Genomic DNA, 19,859 nt, shown 5'->3' with positions numbered 1-19,859 from the left:
TTGTCAGAAGGTTGTAAGAGGGGTATTTGGTCATTCCCCTTCAAAGTGATTTGCTAGTGGAAGTTGGAAGCCTCATTGAAGAAGGCTTCGAAAGTGGATGTAGGTCATTTGACCGAACCACTTTACATCGTGGTGTTCCTTGAATATGTGAGTGTTTAATTTTCTAAACTATTTCTTTACTTAGCTGCAAATCGTTCGGTTTTCATCCCCCTACTCTTGACTACCTTTACTTGAGCTATTTTAGCTAAGTCATCCTTCGTCAAATCGAAATCTCTACACATTTACGAAATCAATTTCAAACTTACGAGTTTTAATATGCTGCACTAATTCAACTCACCCCCCCCCCCCCCTCTTAGTACCACTCCGATTCTAACAATTGGTATCAGAGCAAGGCTCACTCTCATATTTGGTTTAATACCCATGAGAGATAGCTTACTCCGGCATGCAAGAGGGTCACTCTATTACACGTCCGCCTATGTTTAATAGGTCGGATTACACGTATTAGAAGACTCGTATGAGGATCTTCCTTATTTCGATGGATTTTGAGCTTTGGAATATTAATGAAAATGGATTTCAAAAATCTTCTCTTCCGATGAGCGAATGGGATGAATCGGATAAGAAGGTTTTTGCTTTAAACGCAAAGGCTATGAATGCCTTGTTTTGTGCACTCTTGAGGTCACTCATGAAGGCACTAGCCGAGTAAAAGAGTCCAAAATCAATATTCTTATGTATTCTTACGAACTTTTCCAGATGAAACCAAGTGAGTCCATCGGAGGCATGTACAATCGTTTCATGGATGTTATCAATGGACTCAAAGCTCTTGGTAAATGTTTGTCTAACTTTGAACTAGTAACTAAAATTTTAAGACCCCTTCCAAAGAGTTGGGATCTAAAAGTTACGGTCATTCAAGAGGCCAAGGACCTTAAAACATTTCCTCTTGAAAAATTTATTGGGTCTCTAATGACCTACAAAATGACGTGTCATGGTCATGAAGTGCTCGAGAATCCCCTTCCAAAGAATAGGAAGGATATGACACTTCGAACAAAAGAAGACCACTTGAAAGGAACATCAAGTAATGAGGACAGTGACGATGACATTGCACTTTTAACTTGAAAATTTAAAAAATTTATAAGAAAGAACAAATTAAAAAATAATACCAAAAACAAACTTGAACATAAAAAGGACCAAGTAATATGCTACGAATGCAAGAAGTTGGGACACTTCAAAAATGAATGTCTCCAAGCCAAGAAGAAGCAACCGAAGAAGAAGAAAGCTTTAAAAGCGACTTGGGACGACTCAAGTGATTCCGAGAACGAAGAAGCTAGCAACAAAGAGGAGGCAAACTTTGCGCTAATGGCTTTAGGAGGAGAGGTATGTGATTTAATTAATGAAGATTTATCTTTCGATGAACTTTCTATAGCTTTACACGAATTATTTGATGAGTGTAGAACTATTAGTAAGAAGTTCAATCTATTAAAGAAAGAGCATGCCTTACTACAAAATAAGCTTGATAATCTTCAAACTCCTCTATGCTCTAAGTGTGAACACTTAGAAGCAATAAAAAATGAATCGTGGTTAGAAACAAGGCTAGACTAGTGGCCAAAGGTTTCAACTAAGAAGAAGGTATCGACTACAAAGAGACCTTCGCTCCTATGGTAATCAGAAGCCATTAGGATGCTCCTTGCCTATGCTAGTAGTAATGATTTTAAACTATTTCAAATGGATGTCAAAAGTGCTTTCTTGAATGGTTCTATTTCCAAAGAAGTGTATGTTGAACAACCTCTCAGATTTGAAAATTCTCTTCTTTCTAATCATGTATTTAAATTGACTAAGGCTCTCTATGGCTTAAAACAAGCTCCTAGAGCTTGGTATGAAAGACTTAGTTCCTTTTTTATTTTAAATAATTTTACAAAAGGCAAGGTTGATACTACATTGTTTATCAAACATTTTGAAAATAATTTTCTTATTGTTCAAATTTATGTTGACGATATTATTTTTGGTTCTTCAGATGAATCACTATGTGAATCATTTGCCAAGTGTATGAGTCATCAATTTGAAATGAGCCTAATGGGAGAATTAACATTCTTTTAGGATTGTAAATTAAATACCTTAGTAATGGTATATTTCTTAATCAATCTAAATATACATTAGAATTGTTAAAACAATTTAACATGGATGCTTCAAAAGCTATAAACACTCCAATGAGTACTTCCACTAAGTTAGATATGGATGAAAGTGGTGAAAGCTTTGATAAAAAAACATATAGGGGAATGATTGGTAGTTTACTTTATCTCACCGCAACTAGACCGGATATCATGTTTAGTGTAAGACTTTGTGTTAGGTTTCAAGCTAATCCTAAATTGTCTCATCTTAAAAGTGTTAAAAGTGCATATGCCGATTTTGGCGGATGTAGGATAGATAGAAAAAGCACATCTAGAACATGTCATTTTTAGGATATGCACTTGTTTCTTGGACTTCCAAGAAACAAAATTTGGTTGCATTATCTACGGCGGAAGCCGAATACATTGCTGCAAGTGCATGCTGTGCACAAGTTGTTTGGATGAAAAATACGTTAGAAGACTATGGAATCTACTTAAAGAATATTCCCATAAAATGTGATAACACAAGTGCTATTTGTGTAACCAAAAATCCAATTCAACACTCTACAACTAAGCATATTGACATTAGGCATCACTTTATATGAGATTATGTCAATAATAACAATGTCATTCTAGAATTTATTGATACAAAGCATCAATTAGCGGACATTTTCTCAAAAGCCTTAAATGAAGATCAATTTGACTTTATTAGAAGGGAATTAGGCATGTTGAATTGTCCTTATGAATGAGCTTGATTGTATATATATTTTCTGAAAATTTTTCATCCTCTTTTCGGTTTTCGTGGATTTAACTTTTTTCTTTTTCGATTTTGAATGACATCTTAAAGAGTGATCCAAGACACTATCCTATCTTAAATCAAACACATTAAAACTTCTAGAAAAAAAAATCATTTTTTAGCATGCTAACGGTGGCACCGCCAAAATCAATGGTAGCACCGCTTGGGCGCTCGATCCCTAGACGGTGGCACCGCCCAAGAACCCCCTTATAAAGAGGGGGGGTTAGGGTTGGCGGTGGAACCACCCCTTAACCCGAGAGCACCCTCCCTAGCACTCTCACAAAGCCCTCTAAACCTCTCTCAACCTCATTCTAAGCCTCTAGAAGCCTAAGAGAGGGGTTCTTCTTGATCAAGATCTCTACCTCCCAAGGAAACTTATATAAGGTAAGATCTGAAATTTTTTTTCTTCCTCTCATTATTTGGCCTATTATTTAAAGTTCTCTCTTAATCCATCATCATGATTAGATATGGCTCCTAAGAAATCATCAAGAACCAAAGGAAAAAGGGTGGAAGGAGATTCCTATGACCGAATCCTCTTTAGATCTAATGAAGTAGCCCTTAGGTATCATAATTTCAAAACAAGAACAATACATAAGGGCAAACATGTTGATCTAGATGAACTTGGAAACCTAGAACCCATTAGATGGTTTGCAAATTTAGATGTCTTATCTATCCTATGAATCAATGAACCGATTTACCCTAGGTTGGTTAGGTTATTTTATGCCAACTTAAGTGTGAACAATGATAGCTTAACTACCTACCTCTTAGGAATACAAATTCGAATATTTGATAGCACTATATGTGAGTTAACTGGAATTACCGAAAAGGATAGGGGTTGTTGTAACAGCCTTGATTAGTCCCATATCGAAAGTGGGCTAGATTAAGATTGACTTATAAGGGTCTGATGAGTGTACTATCAACTTCAGCTTAAACATTTTGGTCAGTGGTTTAGACCAAACGAAGTTGATAGGCTAGTTAGCCCATTAGGCTCAAGTCATGATATTTGGTATCAGAGTCGACCTAGCATTTGGGCAGGGTGAGAGGGCTCGAGTAGGAAAGGGCTACCCGTGGATGGAGTCAGAGAACTCATCACGATGTGGAGCCACCACTGAGTTAAACCTCACATGCACTATGCTAGGGTTCGATCTGGGTTATGTTGGACCTTGACGAAGACGTCAAGCTAATTGAGTTGGGGATATTGTAACATCCCATTAGTCCCACATCGGAAGTGGGCAATAAGTATGATTAGCTTATATGGGCCTGATGAGTGTACTACGTTAACTCTCGCTTAATCATTTTGGTCCGTGGTTGAAGGACCAAAATGGAGTTATTGGCTAGTTGGCTCATCAGACTCAGGTCGTAACATTTGGTATCAAAGTTGACCTAGTATTTGAGCTTGGTGAGGGGGCTCAAGTAGGAAAGGGCTACCCGTAGACTCTACACTGGTATCAGAGCCGACCTAGTATTTGAGCATGGTGTGGGGGCTCAAGTAGGAAAGGGCTACCCGTAGACAGAGTCAGAACACTGGGCTACCCGTAGACGGAGTTAGAACACTAGTATCAGAGCCGACCTAGTATTTGAGCATGGTGTGGGGGCTCGAGTAGGAAAGGGCTACCCGTAGACGGAGTCAGAAGACTCGTCACGGCGTGGAGCCACCATTGGGCTACGCCTCACATGCACTATGCTAGGGTCTGATCTGGGTTAGTCAACACCTCTTATTAGTCCCACATCGAAAGTGGGCAAGATTAAGATTGACTTATAAGGGTCTGATGAGTGTACTATTATCAACTTCAGCTTAAGCATTTTGGTCAGTGGTTTAGACCAAACGAAGTTGATAGGCTAGTTGTTATTTTAGAAGTAAATGGGATATCAATGCAATCGGAGCAACTTACTCCGAAGCCTTAAAAACTATTTTTGCAAATCCGAACCTAAGCATAATTTCCAAAATTGAGAGCACTTGTTGCCCTTTAACTCTAAATTTCTTCATCACATCATGATAAGCATCCTACTTCCTAAACAATTTCATCATGATGAAATTAGTCAAATAGAGTTAAGTACTATGTATTGGATTATGACCGACCAAAATAATTGTTTTGGATACTTAATCCGGCAACATATGCAGGACATAATAGCTAAAGACTCAATGTTACTATATGGGGGGTTAGTCACTCGATTAATGTTTGCCAATAATATTTGTGTCTCACCCGATGAAGAAATAATCCAAGTCGATCGATTTAACACTATCAACAGAAACCTACTCAAGAGACTTAGGTGCACTTTTGGCAATGGTATATGGATTAGGCAACCTAGAAGGACTGATCTAGTTCCCCTACCAGTAGAACACCCTGAAACATCCATTCTTAGGGGAAATGAATCTCCTCCTCCTAGTCCCTTTAGTGCAGCACCTTCAGCTCCTATTTCATCTTCTGAAAATCCCATCATGGCAGAATTACATCAAATCAAATCACAACAAGAGCAACACAAATCACAACAAGAGCAAATCCAATTACAGCAAGTTGAAATTTTGAGGGAACTACGATATATGAATCAGAAGATAGATGTTATGTATAGGAACTTTGGAATTCCTCCTAAGGAATAATTGTTGTGTTAAACCTTTCTTATTATTGTAAACCTCTATGCTACCTTGACATGCGTTTGACATTATCTTAGTATATGATGTTAGATGTTTTTTTCGAAATTTTGTCAACATTTTGATGGCATCTTCATGTTATTTTGGATGATTTGATGTCATCCTTGAATGATCGATCTTAATGCCAAGTTGAAGCTTTGTCAATTTTGACATCTCATTTTCAAGATTATTTTCTTATGAGATGATTTTATGAATGACTTCAATGATCACGAGTTTTATGCTTGAAAACTCATCTCTTTTTGTTGATGACAAAGGGGGAGAAGAATGTGCAAAGATTGATGACTTAGTGCAAATATGAAATTAGCATGACTTATATGTATCGTAATTGCAATAGCTTATATGTTGTATAACGCAATGAAAAATGTCTTATATGTGTTATATTCCTTAAAAGCATCGTAAAACCGTATATCGCATATTGAAGTTTTTAGATTGATTGTCGTATCATATTTATCATTTTTTATATATATATAATAAGCAATCATCTCATGATCATATGAAATCATGCCTTGCATTTATATCATGAGATCCATATTGAAATTTCAAATTATTATTATTTCTTTTCAAAATGATAATTATCTTTTATCATTCGACTTAAAAATAATTTTTATGCCTTGAAATTATGAGAATACGAAGTTTCGTATTTGCTCATGCTTATTAAGAATAACGATAAGTTCGACGAATAGAACATATCGGTTTAGGCTTGAATTCAAAGAGATTGAATTCTAAGTGTTTTTATCTTCTTATAATATGACATATAGATAGGGGGAGTTATGATTAACTCTGTCATCAATTGATTGTCATCATAAAAAAGGGAGAGATTGTTGAATCTCAGATTTTGATGATGAAGTCAATTGATGGGTTAATTGATCTAATCCATATTATTGAGTTAAGTATGCAGGATTAACTATGATAGCATGAAGACATAAAGCAAGTTTATCGGAGTCAAGTTCGATGGGTGTTCGACAGTCCACCGAAAGTCCGAAGAATCGTCGGAAGTGCTATCAGAACCAATCGAGAAAGAATCGGGGACTTGCCGAAGTTTTCGGAAGTCCACCGAAATGATCGTCGGAGGTTCGCGGAGATCACCGAGAAGGTTCGGATACTTGCCAAAGACTCGTTGAACTCGCCACAAGACCGGGAGCCTATTGGGAGTCCGTCGGAAGAAATCCGAGGGTGTATCGGAAGTTCGCCGGAAGGAAACTCGAAGTTGCCAATTAAAAATTTGCTTAGGGCTATATCTTAATTTCATAGTTTGCATATAATTTAGGTTAGGATTAAGGGTTATTCCTATAACCCGGTTAGGGGCCAATTGGGCCCGAGTTTGGACTGGTTTGGGCCAAGTTTGGAGCCCAACCAATGAGTTGGAACAGTCCAGGCAGTGGCACCGCCGGATTGGGCGGTGGCACTGCCCAGAACCCGAGAGGTCTAGCGGTGGCACCACCAGTACACTGTCAGTGTCAGACACTAACAGGCAGTGGCACCGCCACTAACAGGCGATGGCACCGTTAGCACCGGGAAACCCAAAAGTAATTCAAATTTGGAGCCTCTTGGGGCCTATAAATACCCCTCAATTCTCAACAGAGGATACACCTTTTTGACAAGTTAAAAAGTGAGAAAAAGCTCTAGCAAAGTCTTGTTTTCAATAGCTTAAGTGTTTACCTCCCTCTTTCTCTTCGAAAAATCTATAAGAGTGTGAACCACTTGTAAGAAGGTTATAAGAGGGGTATTTGGTCCTTCCCATTCAAAGTGATTTGCTAGTGGAAATTGGGAGCCTCATCGAAGAAGGCTTCGAAAGTGGATGTAGATCATTTGACTGAACCACTTTACATTGTGGTGTTCCCTGAATGTACGAGTGTTTAATTTTCTGAATCATTTCTTTACTTATCTACAAATCGTTCAGTTTTCATCTCCCTACTCTTGACTACCTTTACTCAAGCTATTTTAGCTAAGTCATCATTCGTCAAATCGAAATCTATACACATTTACGAAATCGATTTCAAACTTACGAGTTTTAATTCGATGCACTAATTCCCCCCCCCCCCCCCCCCCCCTTAGTGCCGCTCCGATCCCAACCTGTTCAACCTTGCTTCATGTACTTGCAAGGAACCAATTAGTTATCAAATGAAAATGTAGATAAATCTTTTAACTCCTCAATTGCGGCAACAACATAATCAAATTTCGGAGTTAAACTTCTCAAAACTTTTACAACAATTATATGATAAGGAAGATGTTCACCATAAGATTTCATTTGACTAACAATTTTAGTCACTCGAGAAAAAAAATCTTGCACCGATTCATTGCTTTTCATGAACAAAATTTCAAACTCACGACGAAGGATTTGAAGTTTTACCATAATCACCCTTGATGAGCCTTGAAATTCATTTTGAAGTATTAACCAAGCTTGCTTTGAGGTTGTCGCTACTGCAATTCTTGAGAAGATTGTCTCATGTACAGCTTGTTGAATGAAGAACAATGTCTTTGAGTCCTTCTTTCTAGTCTCCCTCAGCTTGATTTCGTCATATGGATCTACATACCCATTCTCTATTAAGTCTCAAAGATCTTGAGACTTGAATAGAGTCTTCATCTTGATACTCCAAAATTTATAGCATTTGCCCGAGAAGATAGGAATAAGGGGTTGCGACATAGAATTGTCATTGAAATCCATAATGCCCAGTTTATATTGAAACTAAGCTCTGATACCACAAATGTTAGGGATGGAGGAACAAGGAAATGATAAATACAGAATACTACGATGCAAGTAAAAGGAATCCTTTCGATCAAGAAAACCGATGTAGTATTTAATAAAAGGTAAGACAAGAACACTTACAAAATATTCTCAAGTGCACACACCCCCTCCCTTGCTTCATGAATTATAGTCCTATTTATAGGACCTAGTGGTAACTACCCATGTCACCATATCACCCATGATTGAGGTAGTTATAGGAACTACCCTATAACTTCTAGATCATGAGCCACTTCTTGAAACATACTTAAAACTACCAAGAACATGATAACTACCTAGATAACTACCATGAATCAATTCTCAACAAGGAGAAAGGGAGAGGAGAATAGGAGGTGACAACCAAGAAGCCCCAACCTTTGGGCCTTTAGTTCCCTCCTATTTATAAAGGCCCCTAGTTAATTTAACCCTAATGGATCGTGTCCTATTGGGTATTGGATCTCTATCCAATTACTCAAGCCTCTTAGGCTAGTAGTCTTTACCCAATAATCTCTTATTAGCTCTTAGTAGATCTCATCCATGAGATCCAATAATTCAGGAGCTTATTGGATATCCAATAAGATAGGGGCTCCGGCGAATATCTCATATTTGAACCTCTACTCGTTGCAACGCCTACAATATGTATGACCCTCTAGGCTCAATACCGAACTGGCTGTGAGTCATACTTATCAGAACTCCTTCTAGCTCAGTGAATTATTATCTTCATAATAATTCACTCGACTTATCGATTATGGACGTATTATGCCATTACACCGTAGTCCCCAGACGATACAGGGGAATCCAATCCATTGGAACTATCTGTCTTTAGTTACCATGTACCTATAGTCCCTCATTCATCTAATATCCTAGAAATCATATATCAGACATGGTGCTGTCAAGCGGCCCATACGGTTTCTCCTCGAGTCTCGCTCTAATCGGATTCTCTTTGAGAATTCTTTCTCTCTCAATCTGAACGACCTTGGCCAATAATTTATCTGAGCAAGAACACATAGGATATTCATCTCATGATACCAAGAGCAGATGATCCTCTATCGACACTTAATAGCCCTCGTAAGGTTAGCTGCCATTCTTAATGACCGATTGTACTAGATCTGAAACTTTCAAATCTATAAGTCTGGTATCATAGAGTGGAGTGCTCATACAGGACATCCTTGATGTTTCAAGTCTAATGACTATATACACTACTAGGACTATAGAATCACTATTTGATAGTATGGTAGCATCAACCATCCAGTATTCTGTGAGTAGATCAATTAGTGAACTCATTCTCAAATGAGCACCTGCATTGTATCCCTAGTGTCCCCATATGGGCAGCTATGAGACCAACCGCCTCCATCATATGGATGGGTATACAGCACACCAATCTGTTCGGTTATCTTGATGTCCCTCTCGAGTAACCTATGACTAGGATTATTTAGGATCTGTGCTTAAAAGTGAATTGGTCTCATTATCATGATCTCATCACGATCCGATTCCTATTGCACAGATCCATGGACATCACAATATATTTATACAACAAACAATATAAAGTGAAAAATTATCATAATAATAATAATTAAAAAGACAGCGTGTCATGTCACACGTGTCATCACTTAAGTGATTGACTTGCAAAGCACCTGATAAGGGCAAAAATGGCGACGTGACGTGCCACAACGTCAGCCACGCCAGGTGGACGCACTGCCCGAGGAAGCAAGCATTAATGCCGACTTGATGTGCGCCAACGTCACCAGCTCTCAGCCAATAACCTTAGCATTTGACTCTGTGCGCTCGACCGAGGCAAAGGAGCACGTCGACCGAGGCGTGCCCATACCCTACGGTAGCCCGGTTCTCCACGCAACCCTAGTGGCAATGTCAGACGCCACGAGAGGTGCTATCCTGCCCCTACAAGTAGCCACATCAGGTAAAATCAAACTCATCTATAAACACCCCAGAGTTCTAAACGAACAAGGGGGAAGAACACAAGCATAACACACTTGGAGGCATCTCTTCCTCCAAAACCCTCTCCACATCGCTAACTTGATCGTCGGAGGGGTCGGGCCGAGCTCCCGGCCCGACCTGCGTGCAGGAACGAAGGCGAGGTCGCATCTCCCCGACGCCACATTCCATCCGGACTACCACGACCGACCACCCTGGCTGCCTCGAGGAGCGCCGCGCCGGATCCCCGCGCATTCGGACCCGAACCAAGCCGCGTCGGCCTCGAGGCCACGGCTTAAACAGATGCCCTCCGCATCATTTTGGCGCTAGAAGGAGGGCCCGAATGTCGAGGGATCCTCAGACTGATCCCGACAAACTCCCTGCCGAGGGATCGTTCTTAGCAGGGGCGCAGGGCGTGCGTCCCTTGCGTGACGGGCTGTGGGCTGACGACCTCCCCGTGACCTCTGAACGCTGCTGGCGTTCACTCGACAATCCGGATCTGCTTCCGCCCGAGGGCGCTCTGAGCGTCCCCTCGCCGGTGTCATCCGAGGCCTTTCACACCTTCGCTCGTCAAGTCCGAGCTCTGACGGATATGGTGCAAACCATCATCCGCTCGTCTCCCAACCGACACCCCCACTTATGACTCAGCCGCTACGGCAACAAGAGCCGCGCGCTCGGGCCCACATGACGCTTTTGGAGCCTTCCACTTCTCCTTGGGTCAGACCGACCCCACTCGGGGATCCAGTGAGGACAAACCCGAGCGGTCGCCCGGAGCCCGAGGTATTATCTCCGGAATCAACGGACTCCCTGCGAGCCCAGCTATGCTTTCTTAGTCAGCGGCTCGACGAACTAGAGAAGGAGTTTCGCAACTCAGAGGGAGAGCTCGGGATGGACACACACCGAGGATCTTCGTTCGCACCAGAGATACAAGATCACGCCATTCCCCCGAACTTCCAGCTCCCTTCTTTGGATGCATACGATGGCTCCACTGACCTGGCATACCATGTCACCGCTTTCCGTGCCCATTCGGCACTGTACGGAACGTTTGACGCTTTAATGTGCAGGGCGTTTCCCACGACCCTGAGGGGTCCGGCTCGCACATGGTATAGCGGCCTGAAGATCGGAACGATCACTTCCTTCGGGCAACTCGCCAAAGACTTCGAGCTCCACTTCGTAACCCATGCCCGGCCAAAGCCCTCCGCGACACTGCTCCTCGGATTCAAACAAAGAGAGGACGAGCCCCTCTCACATTTCGTGGATCGCTTTGCCACGCAAATCCGGAGCTTACCGGACACTCACCCCTCTCTGTTAGTGCAAGCGTTCATGGCAGGCTTGCGACCTTCCCGATTCTGCTGGTCCCTCGTAGAGCGACCCCCCACCGCAGTACCAGATATGCTCCAGCGAGCCAATCGGTACGTCACGGCGGAAGCTTGGGTGACCGTAAGGAAAAGGAGTGACTCTGGGCGACGGGCCCCGTAGCAGCGGTCAAGCGCCCGCGGTTGCTCTCCGGTGTAATCCTCGTGCAAGGAATCTAGCCCCTTCCTCAGTCTCCTCCAAGCAAAGGCTCCATATTTACCTGACCGCCTCTTGGCTCACAGTTAGCTTCGGTCTAACCCCCCTCTTTTTTGCATTCGCATGGCTCGGTCATAGACGGCCGAGTCCACCTCAGTGCGGCCTACCCGCCTGAGCCATGTCCCTCAGTCGCAGTCTGCCCGAGTCCATCTCAACGCGGCCTACCCGCCTGACCCATGTCCCTCGGTCGCAGTCTGCCCGAGTCCACCTCAGTGCGACCTACCCACCTGAGCGGTGTCCCTCGGCCGCAGCCTGCCTACGCCGAGCTTCCCGGCCATACATCGCCGAGTTCACCTCAGAGCGGCCTGCCCGCCTGAGTGGTGTCCCTCGACCGCAGCCTGCCTGTGCCGAGCTTCTCGGCCATACACTGCCGAGTTCACCTCAACGCGGCCTGCCCGCCTGAGTTGTCTCTCGGCCCAAGCCACTCCCCTTGGCCATGCACTGCTCGAGTCCACCTCACGTGGCCTGCCCGCCTATGTCGTGCTACTCGGCCGCATGACCAACGCGACCACACCTGCGCGGTCAATCTGCCTGCGTCGTGCTACTTGGCCGCATGACCAACACGACCACGCTTGCGCGGTCTGCCCGCCTGCGTCGTGATCCTCGGCCGCATAATGCCCGAGACCACACCTGCGCGTCCAGCCCGCCTGCGTCGTGCTCCTTGGCCCCATGTTCCTGAGACACACCTGCGCGGCCAGCCGCCTGCGTCGTGCTCCTTGGCCCTATGCTCCCGAGACACGCCTGCGCGGCCAACTCGCCTGCATCGTGCTCCTCGGCCGAGTAATGCCCGAGGCCACCTCCTCGGCCGCGTAATGCCCGAGGCCATCTCCTTGGCCGCATGGCCCTCGCGACCACACCCGCGCGGTCTGCCCGCCGGCGTCGTGCTATTCGGCCGCATGGCCATTGCGACCAAGCCTGCGCGGTCTGTCCGCCTGCGTCGTGCTACTCGGCCGCATGACCAACGCGACCACGCCTACGCGGTCTGTCCACCTGTGTCGTGATCCTCGGTCGCATAATGCCTGAGACCACACCTGCGCGGCCTGCCCGCCTGCGCCGTGCTCCTTGGCCCCATGTTCCCGAGATACACCTGCACGGCCAGCCCGCCTGCGTCGTGCTCCTTGGCTCCATGTTCCCGAGACACGCCTGCGCGGTCAGTCCGCCTGCGTCGTGCTCCTCGACCACAGCCGGTCCGAGACCTTTGCGCGACCTGCCCACCTAAGTAGCCCCTCGGGTCCTCGGCTCCTCGACTCCTCAACCACAGCCAACCCGAGACCATGCCTGCGTGGCCTGCCCGCCTGAGCGGTGTCCCTCGGCCGCAGCCTGCTTGTGCCGAGCTTCTCAGCCATTCACTGTCGAGCTCACCTCAGCGCGGCCTGCCCGCCTGAGTTGTCTCTCGGCCTGAGCCATCTCCTCGGCCGCGTAATGCCCGAGGCCATCTCCTTGGCCGCATGGCCCTCGCGACCACGCCTGCGCGGTCTGTCCGCCTGCGTCGTGTTACTCGATCGCATGACCAACGCGACCACGCCTGCGCGGTCTGTCCGCTTGCGTCGTGATACTCGACCGCATAATGCCCGAGACCACACCTGCGCGGCCTGCCCGCCTGCGTCGTGCTCCTTGGCCCCATGTTCCCTAGACACACCTACGCGGCCAGCCCGCCTGCGTCGTGCTACTTGGCTCCATGTTCCCGAGACACGCCTGCGCGGTTAGTACGCCTGCGTCGTGCTCCTCGGCTCTTCGGCTTTACGCCACCCAGGACACACCTTTGCGGCTAGCCCGCCTGCGTCGTGCTCCTCGGCCCCTCGGCTCCGTTCTCCCCGAAACTGCGTCCGCACGGCCAGCCCACCTAGAGACAGAAGCCATGCATCGGACTCCCCTTGCGTGACAACCGACGCATAGCTCCTTTCGGGGGGGGAATATGATAAGGGCAAAAATGGCGACGTGACGCGCCACGACGTCAGCCACGCCAGGTGGACGCACTGCCCGAGGAAGCAAGCATTAATGCCGACTTGATGTGCGCCAACGTCACTAGCTCTTAGCCAACAACCTCAGTATTTGACTTCGTCCGCTCGACCGAGGCAAAGGAGCACGTCGACCGAGGCGTGCCCATACCCTACGGCAACCCGGTTCTCTACGCAACCCCAGTGGCAATGTCAGACACCACGAGAGGTGCTGTCCTGCCCCTGCAAGCAGCCACATCAGGTAACATCAAACTCATCTATAAACACCCCAGAGTTCTAAACGAACAAGGGGGAAGAACACAAGCACAACACACTTGGAGGCATCTCTTCCTCCAAAACCCTCTCCACATCGCTAACTTGATCGTCGAAGGGGTCGGGCCGAGCTCCCGGCCCGACCTGCGTGCAGGAACGAAGGCGAGGTCGCATCTCTCCGACGCCACATTCCATCCGGACTACCGCGACCGACCACCCCGGCTGCCCCGAGGAGCGCCGCGCCGGATCCTCGCGCATTCGGACCCGAACCAAGCCGCGTCGGCCCCGAGGCCACGGCTTAAACAGATGCCCTCCGCATCAGCACCCATAACAACAACCATTATTATTTCAACTAAAATAATCGAAACTTTCTAAACATTACGCTTACCCCTCCATATTAAGTTTAAACCGTCTCACTTCAGGCCTATGCCAGATCACAAGTATCCGAATTGGGGGAATAGAAGTGCCCTCAGAACAAGTCTGGAAAGGATCAACAGCCATGTAAGCGATCACCTTACAAAAAAATAGAGTAAGGAGTTGCTTTCTCACCACTAAACAAAACATTATTACGTACCTTCCAAATCAATCAGAAAGCATATGCTATAATAGCCTATATAAGGACAAACTAGCTTGTTTTTATCCGAGTCAATTCCTTTCTTAAGCTAATCACCAGTATGCTACCGGCCAAGAAATCTGAATGATATATCCAATTTACATGGGAAGATTTCAAAAGCAGACCAACTAAATGGATAGTCAAAGAAAAGGTGAGACAACTCATCCTGTCGAGCACCACACAACAGGCAAGGTTTAGCATCCACAAGATAAAAATAGCTATATATTGAGAAGTAGGCAACGCATGATGAAGCGTCTTCCAGCAAAAACAAGCAAGACAAGGAATAATATGCCACAAATGAGTCCAATCAAAAGATTATGAATGGTCATAAGCATACTCTGAGACGAGTAAGGCATAGGCAGCTTCAGTTGATGGTTGCCCATTAAGATTGGGAAAACCTGGCAAATCAATCTTGGAAACAAAATCAGCAAACAAAGGTCCAAAGAAATCATTCAATTTACACAAGTCCCATTTATGAACAATAATCAAACCCAAGAGCGTGGAAGACTCATGAACAAGATCCATGTTAATAAAAATTGGCTTAAAGGCTAAAGGCATATAAAAAATTGAGGTATAATGGAAAACATACATAGGAAGACTGTCACCAAGAACAAAGGAGAAACTGGACTTCAACTGGTGCATAGCCTTCAAAAAAAGCCTCCAAGACCAACTGGCATTAGCTGTAGAAGTGACCTACAAGGGAGAAACTAACTCAAATTTTGCACGCACAACATCAAGCCAAATTCCGTCAGCATGAGAAAGTTAAAAATTCTTTTGGACTGAAGAGCAGTAGAGGTGAACTCAAGATTCTGCACACCAAGGCCACCCTAACATTTGGGGGCATGACTTTGCTCCAAGTAACGAGATGCAATCCTCTAACATTGTGGCCCTTTTGCCATAAAAAAATTCTTAGAAATTCTTTTAAGATGGTTAAGCACCATTATGGGTATCTAAGAAACGGCAAGCAAATGTATAGGGGATGACACAAGAATAGATTTAATCAGCATTACACGGTCGGCTTGAGATAAGTAATTGGTCTACCAAGGACTAAACTTCTATTGGATAGACTACACATGAAAATCAAAAGCAAATGCAAGCATACAACAAGAATTCATGATTCCAAGATATTTAAAAGGAACTATCCCTTTTTAATACCAAAAAAAAATCACAGATCAAGGATTTAGTTTGCCTATTAATATCAACCGAGAAGAAAATTTCAGATTTCCTAAGATTCATTCTTTGGTTAGTAAGACACTAATAAGTCTGAAAGATTTCAACGATAGTCCTACAAGATCTTTTAGTAGCCGTAAAACAAAGAAATATGTCATCCACATACATCACAGGGGTAAAGCTTATATCTATTCTTAAAAGAAAATGGAGGAACCTTTCCCTCCCTAGTGGCCTTAGGAAGATGGTATATAAACAATTGAGCCATGATGATATAAAGGTAGGGGGACAAAGGATCACCTTGCCTAATACCCCTAACACCTCTAAAGAATCTGGATGATTTTTCGTTAATCAATCAAATATACTCAGGAGAAGAGACACAGACATGAATCTAAGGAATGAAAGCTTTAAGGAAATTGAACGCATGAAGAGCCTTAGAGATAGCATCTCAAGACAATATGTCATGTCTTCTCTAAGTTGACTTTAATGATGATAAAGGGATTTGTACCTCTAGACTTATACAGGGAATGAGCAACCTTCTGGGCCACTAAAATGTTATCCTGAATGCTTCTACTAAGAAGAAAGGCAGACTGTTCCATGGCAATCAAATTAGCAAGGAGTCGGCCAAAACATAGTGTATATAACATGCATAAAAAGCTAGGTATGTAATCCTGATTAGTACTAGGATTGGGACACTTTGGAATAAATGTAATGAAGGACCCAAAAACTATTCAGGATAGATGTTTTAAGTGATTCAAAGAGATCGCATGGAATCAGAAATTATATCCCAGCAACCCCTATAAACTGGGCTAGAGCTTTTGCCATAGCCCATAGACCTCACCACATCCCAAAGCTCACTACTTTAAAAGGGTTTAACTAGGCAATTATAATCTCCCCAAAGAGAAGGGCCAGCAAAGATTGGTAGATAGAATAGAGGGGGCTTGATTCGACATATCAAAAATATAATTGTACAAATTTGGCCATAATCTCCTTCGGTTGAATAATCATAGAATCATTAATCCTAATGGACAAAATATGATTCTGCCTTCTATGGGAAGCAACGATATTATGATAGTAACGGGTATTATGATCCCTATCAGAAATCCATTTAGTCTTAGCAAATGCCCATCAATTAAGATGTCTAAGGATGGCTTGAAAATGATTATGCAAACATATCAACTGCACACCCTCAACCTCATTTAGACCAGAAATGGCCTCCTTAGCTTCAAGAAAATTGATGCATGCTTGAAGCTAGGAAGCCTGGTCATTATGGTCCCCATAATGCTTCCTAGACTAATTCTTGGGCCATTGAAGTTGTGTGTTTGTCTCCTTTGTTGTTTTACAAGTTTGGTGTACCATTTTGAGGTTTGAGTTTGTGTCCTTTTGTGACGCTACAATTTTGACACCATTTTAAAGTTGAGTTTGTTTCATTTATTGCTCTACAATTTTAACACACCACTATGATGTAGGTCCATTTAATTGTATGCATCATTTAAATAAATCTTATTAGTTTACTAGATAAATAAATGAATGAATAGTTTCTATATTGTGTATGTAAGTGGTGTATGTTTAAGTTTTTGATGGTGTTATTCCATTGTCCACCTGTGGGACCTTCATCTCCAAGAGTTTCTCCTTGAACTAGAATGAGTGAGTTATTCTATTTTGTAATATTCGTCACTATTAGTGTCTTTTCCTCTCTCTCTCTCTCTCTCTCTCTCTCTCTCTCTCTCTCTCTCTCTCTCTTTTCCTTGTTTTATTCTTAAATAATTATTTTTTTTGGGTCATGAATTTGTTGTTCATCACACTACTGCTCTACAGTATTAACATACATTTTCTGGGCAACCGAATAAGTTGGGCTTACTGATTGCAGAGCACAAGAGAAGACCTGAGATAACAAAGGTAATAGCAGGGTCTCAAGGTGGTATGAAGGCTGATGAGGTTGCTAAGAAAGCCTTAAATGGAATCAAGTCTGGACAATTTGTTGTTGCTTGCAACTTCGAGGGATATCTATTACATGTAGCAACAGTTGGACTGTCTCCTCAAAGATCATACTTCATGGCATTTGTTGAGATTCTTGGTGCTGGTTTTATGCGGTTTGTGGCCCTGTGCTACCAGTGGAGTTGGTTCACCAGTATCGAGAAATGGCATGCTAAAATGAAGAGCGGTTAGTACCTTCTTCTCTTGTTGTTTTAGGTTTGTTGATTATTGCTCTAGAACTGAAGAGGATTTGTTCATCTGCTGTTGTCCTTTAAGCACTTCAATGGCTGTAATGCAGATTTATTGAGAGACTTTTGACAATCTCCATACATAGTGGCATAGTGCATGAGTTCTCCTTCCAATTAGAATCTTGTACTGCTTTAATGAGTTCTCTCATAAATTTAATGTACTGCTTTATGTTGTGAAACAGCTGTTTTCTCCTTTAAATGTCATAATGCATGCATATGTATGATGAATCTAGAATAGGCAATGCTTGAAAAGTATAACGAGTCATTCTCTAAGCTTCTCACGCTCCTAAAATTCAGAACTGGGAACTTGTGGAATGTATCCTCTCTCATAGAATCAACAACTGAAGCAAAGTTAACCTTGACATGCCGATTTCGGTTTTCTGCTTTATTTTATTTTTCCAAATTGCTTCAGGACCAATTTTGTTTATAGATAAGTTAGTGTGGGAAGAGACCCTTTTTGCTCTTGGGATCCTCTCTATCTATTTAACAAGCTCTCGACAATAACAATTACATCAATAAATAATATAATAACAGTACATAATGATATAATAATATGATAATAGTATAGTGAATATGATAATACAATAAAGCGCTCATCATTTTTTCTCGATTCAAAATTTGCATCCATCAATTTTGCCTTTGCTATATTAATCTAAAAAATTTAAACTGTCAATAAATTATTAGATTAAGGTTGTCCTTGTAATTTTAACTATGAACTTCTTAAAGCTTTTAAAGCTTTTATGATTTATTTATCTAAAATAATTTTTATATTTTAAAAAATATAACATATAAGCTTCTCTTATCAAGTTTGAGTTAATAGATATTAGAATATGCTTATGTGGTATGTTGACTTATAATAAATCATTAATATAATGATACATATAATTTAGGATTAAGGTCCATTTTAACTATTGTGGTCTTCATCATGAATCTCTTAAGCCCTTATGGTTTACTCATGCATAAAATAACCAATATATTTTTAAAAATATAGTATATATTCCCCTCACATCAAGTTTGAGTTAATAGATGTTATAGTTTGCTTACGTAATATGCTAACACACAAGAAACCATTAATATAATCATTGAACAGATTTTGATGATGAAATCAATTGATGAAGATAAGATCTAATGTGCGTTTGAGTGACATAAGACTAACCTCGATCAAGGAAAAAAAATTGATTAAAGTAGGAAGAATCAAACATTAGGTCGGAGGAACATGTTAGAAGATTGGACGTTGGGCCGGGGGAATGGTCGACATGCTAGAAGGACTTCGTGCCATGAGTTCGGGCATTAGGCCAAAGGATCGGATACTGCGCCAAGGAGATCGGAAGTTGCAGGAGTCAACATGCCGATTGAGCAATACACCGAAGGAGAGGACGAAGTGCCAGATGAACCAATGACATGTCGGACAATATATGCTTGTAATCATACGTGTAGATCGAGTTAGTTTAGGTCTAATTGAGTCAATTTTGGGGTGAAACAATGCCAACTCAATTAGGGGCCAATTGGGCCTGAGTTGGGGTTGTTTTGGACCAAGTGGAAGATCCATTTGATCACCCATAAAAGGGCCAAGTGGTTGCATCGCCAAACTGGGCGGTGGTACCACCCCCCAAACTATGTCAGGTGGTGGTATCGTCCAATACTAGCGGTGGTACTGTCAATACCCCGAAGACCTAGGATAAGATCGTTTTGGCTCCAAATTTAAATCCATTTAGGGCCTATAAATAACTCACTCATCCTTGCTCGGTTAACACATGAACTGAGAATAAAAATTAGGGAAAACGCTATTGTAATCTTGTGAGAATTCTCCTCCTCTAGCTCTAAGTGTTGATTTCAGTTTAAGAGAGGGGTGAGTGACTTATAAAGGTTATCT

The 19,859-nt window shown here is 43.0% G+C and overlaps 1 protein-coding gene across 1 annotated transcript in view; it reads left to right on the top strand.

Annotated features, from left to right (window-relative positions):
* The window catches only part of LOC135593478 (3-dehydrosphinganine reductase TSC10A-like), a 44,839-nt gene extending 26,674 nt beyond the window's left edge, over nt 1-18,165 (top strand). The window contains exon 3 of the mRNA XM_065083565.1: nt 17,632-18,165. Within this exon, the coding sequence (XP_064939637.1) occupies nt 17,632-17,930 (299 nt within the window). The 3' untranslated portion in view covers nt 17,931-18,165. The remainder of the gene's footprint in view (nt 1-17,631) is intronic.
* The last annotated feature ends 1,694 nt before the right edge of the window (nt 18,166-19,859 follow it).

This window comes from Musa acuminata, chromosome BXJ1-9, assembly GCF_036884655.1.
Source record: "Musa acuminata AAA Group cultivar baxijiao chromosome BXJ1-9, Cavendish_Baxijiao_AAA, whole genome shotgun sequence".
Taxonomy (NCBI): domain Eukaryota; kingdom Viridiplantae; phylum Streptophyta; class Magnoliopsida; order Zingiberales; family Musaceae; genus Musa; species Musa acuminata.
This window is presented reverse-complemented; position numbering and strand designations above follow the sequence as displayed.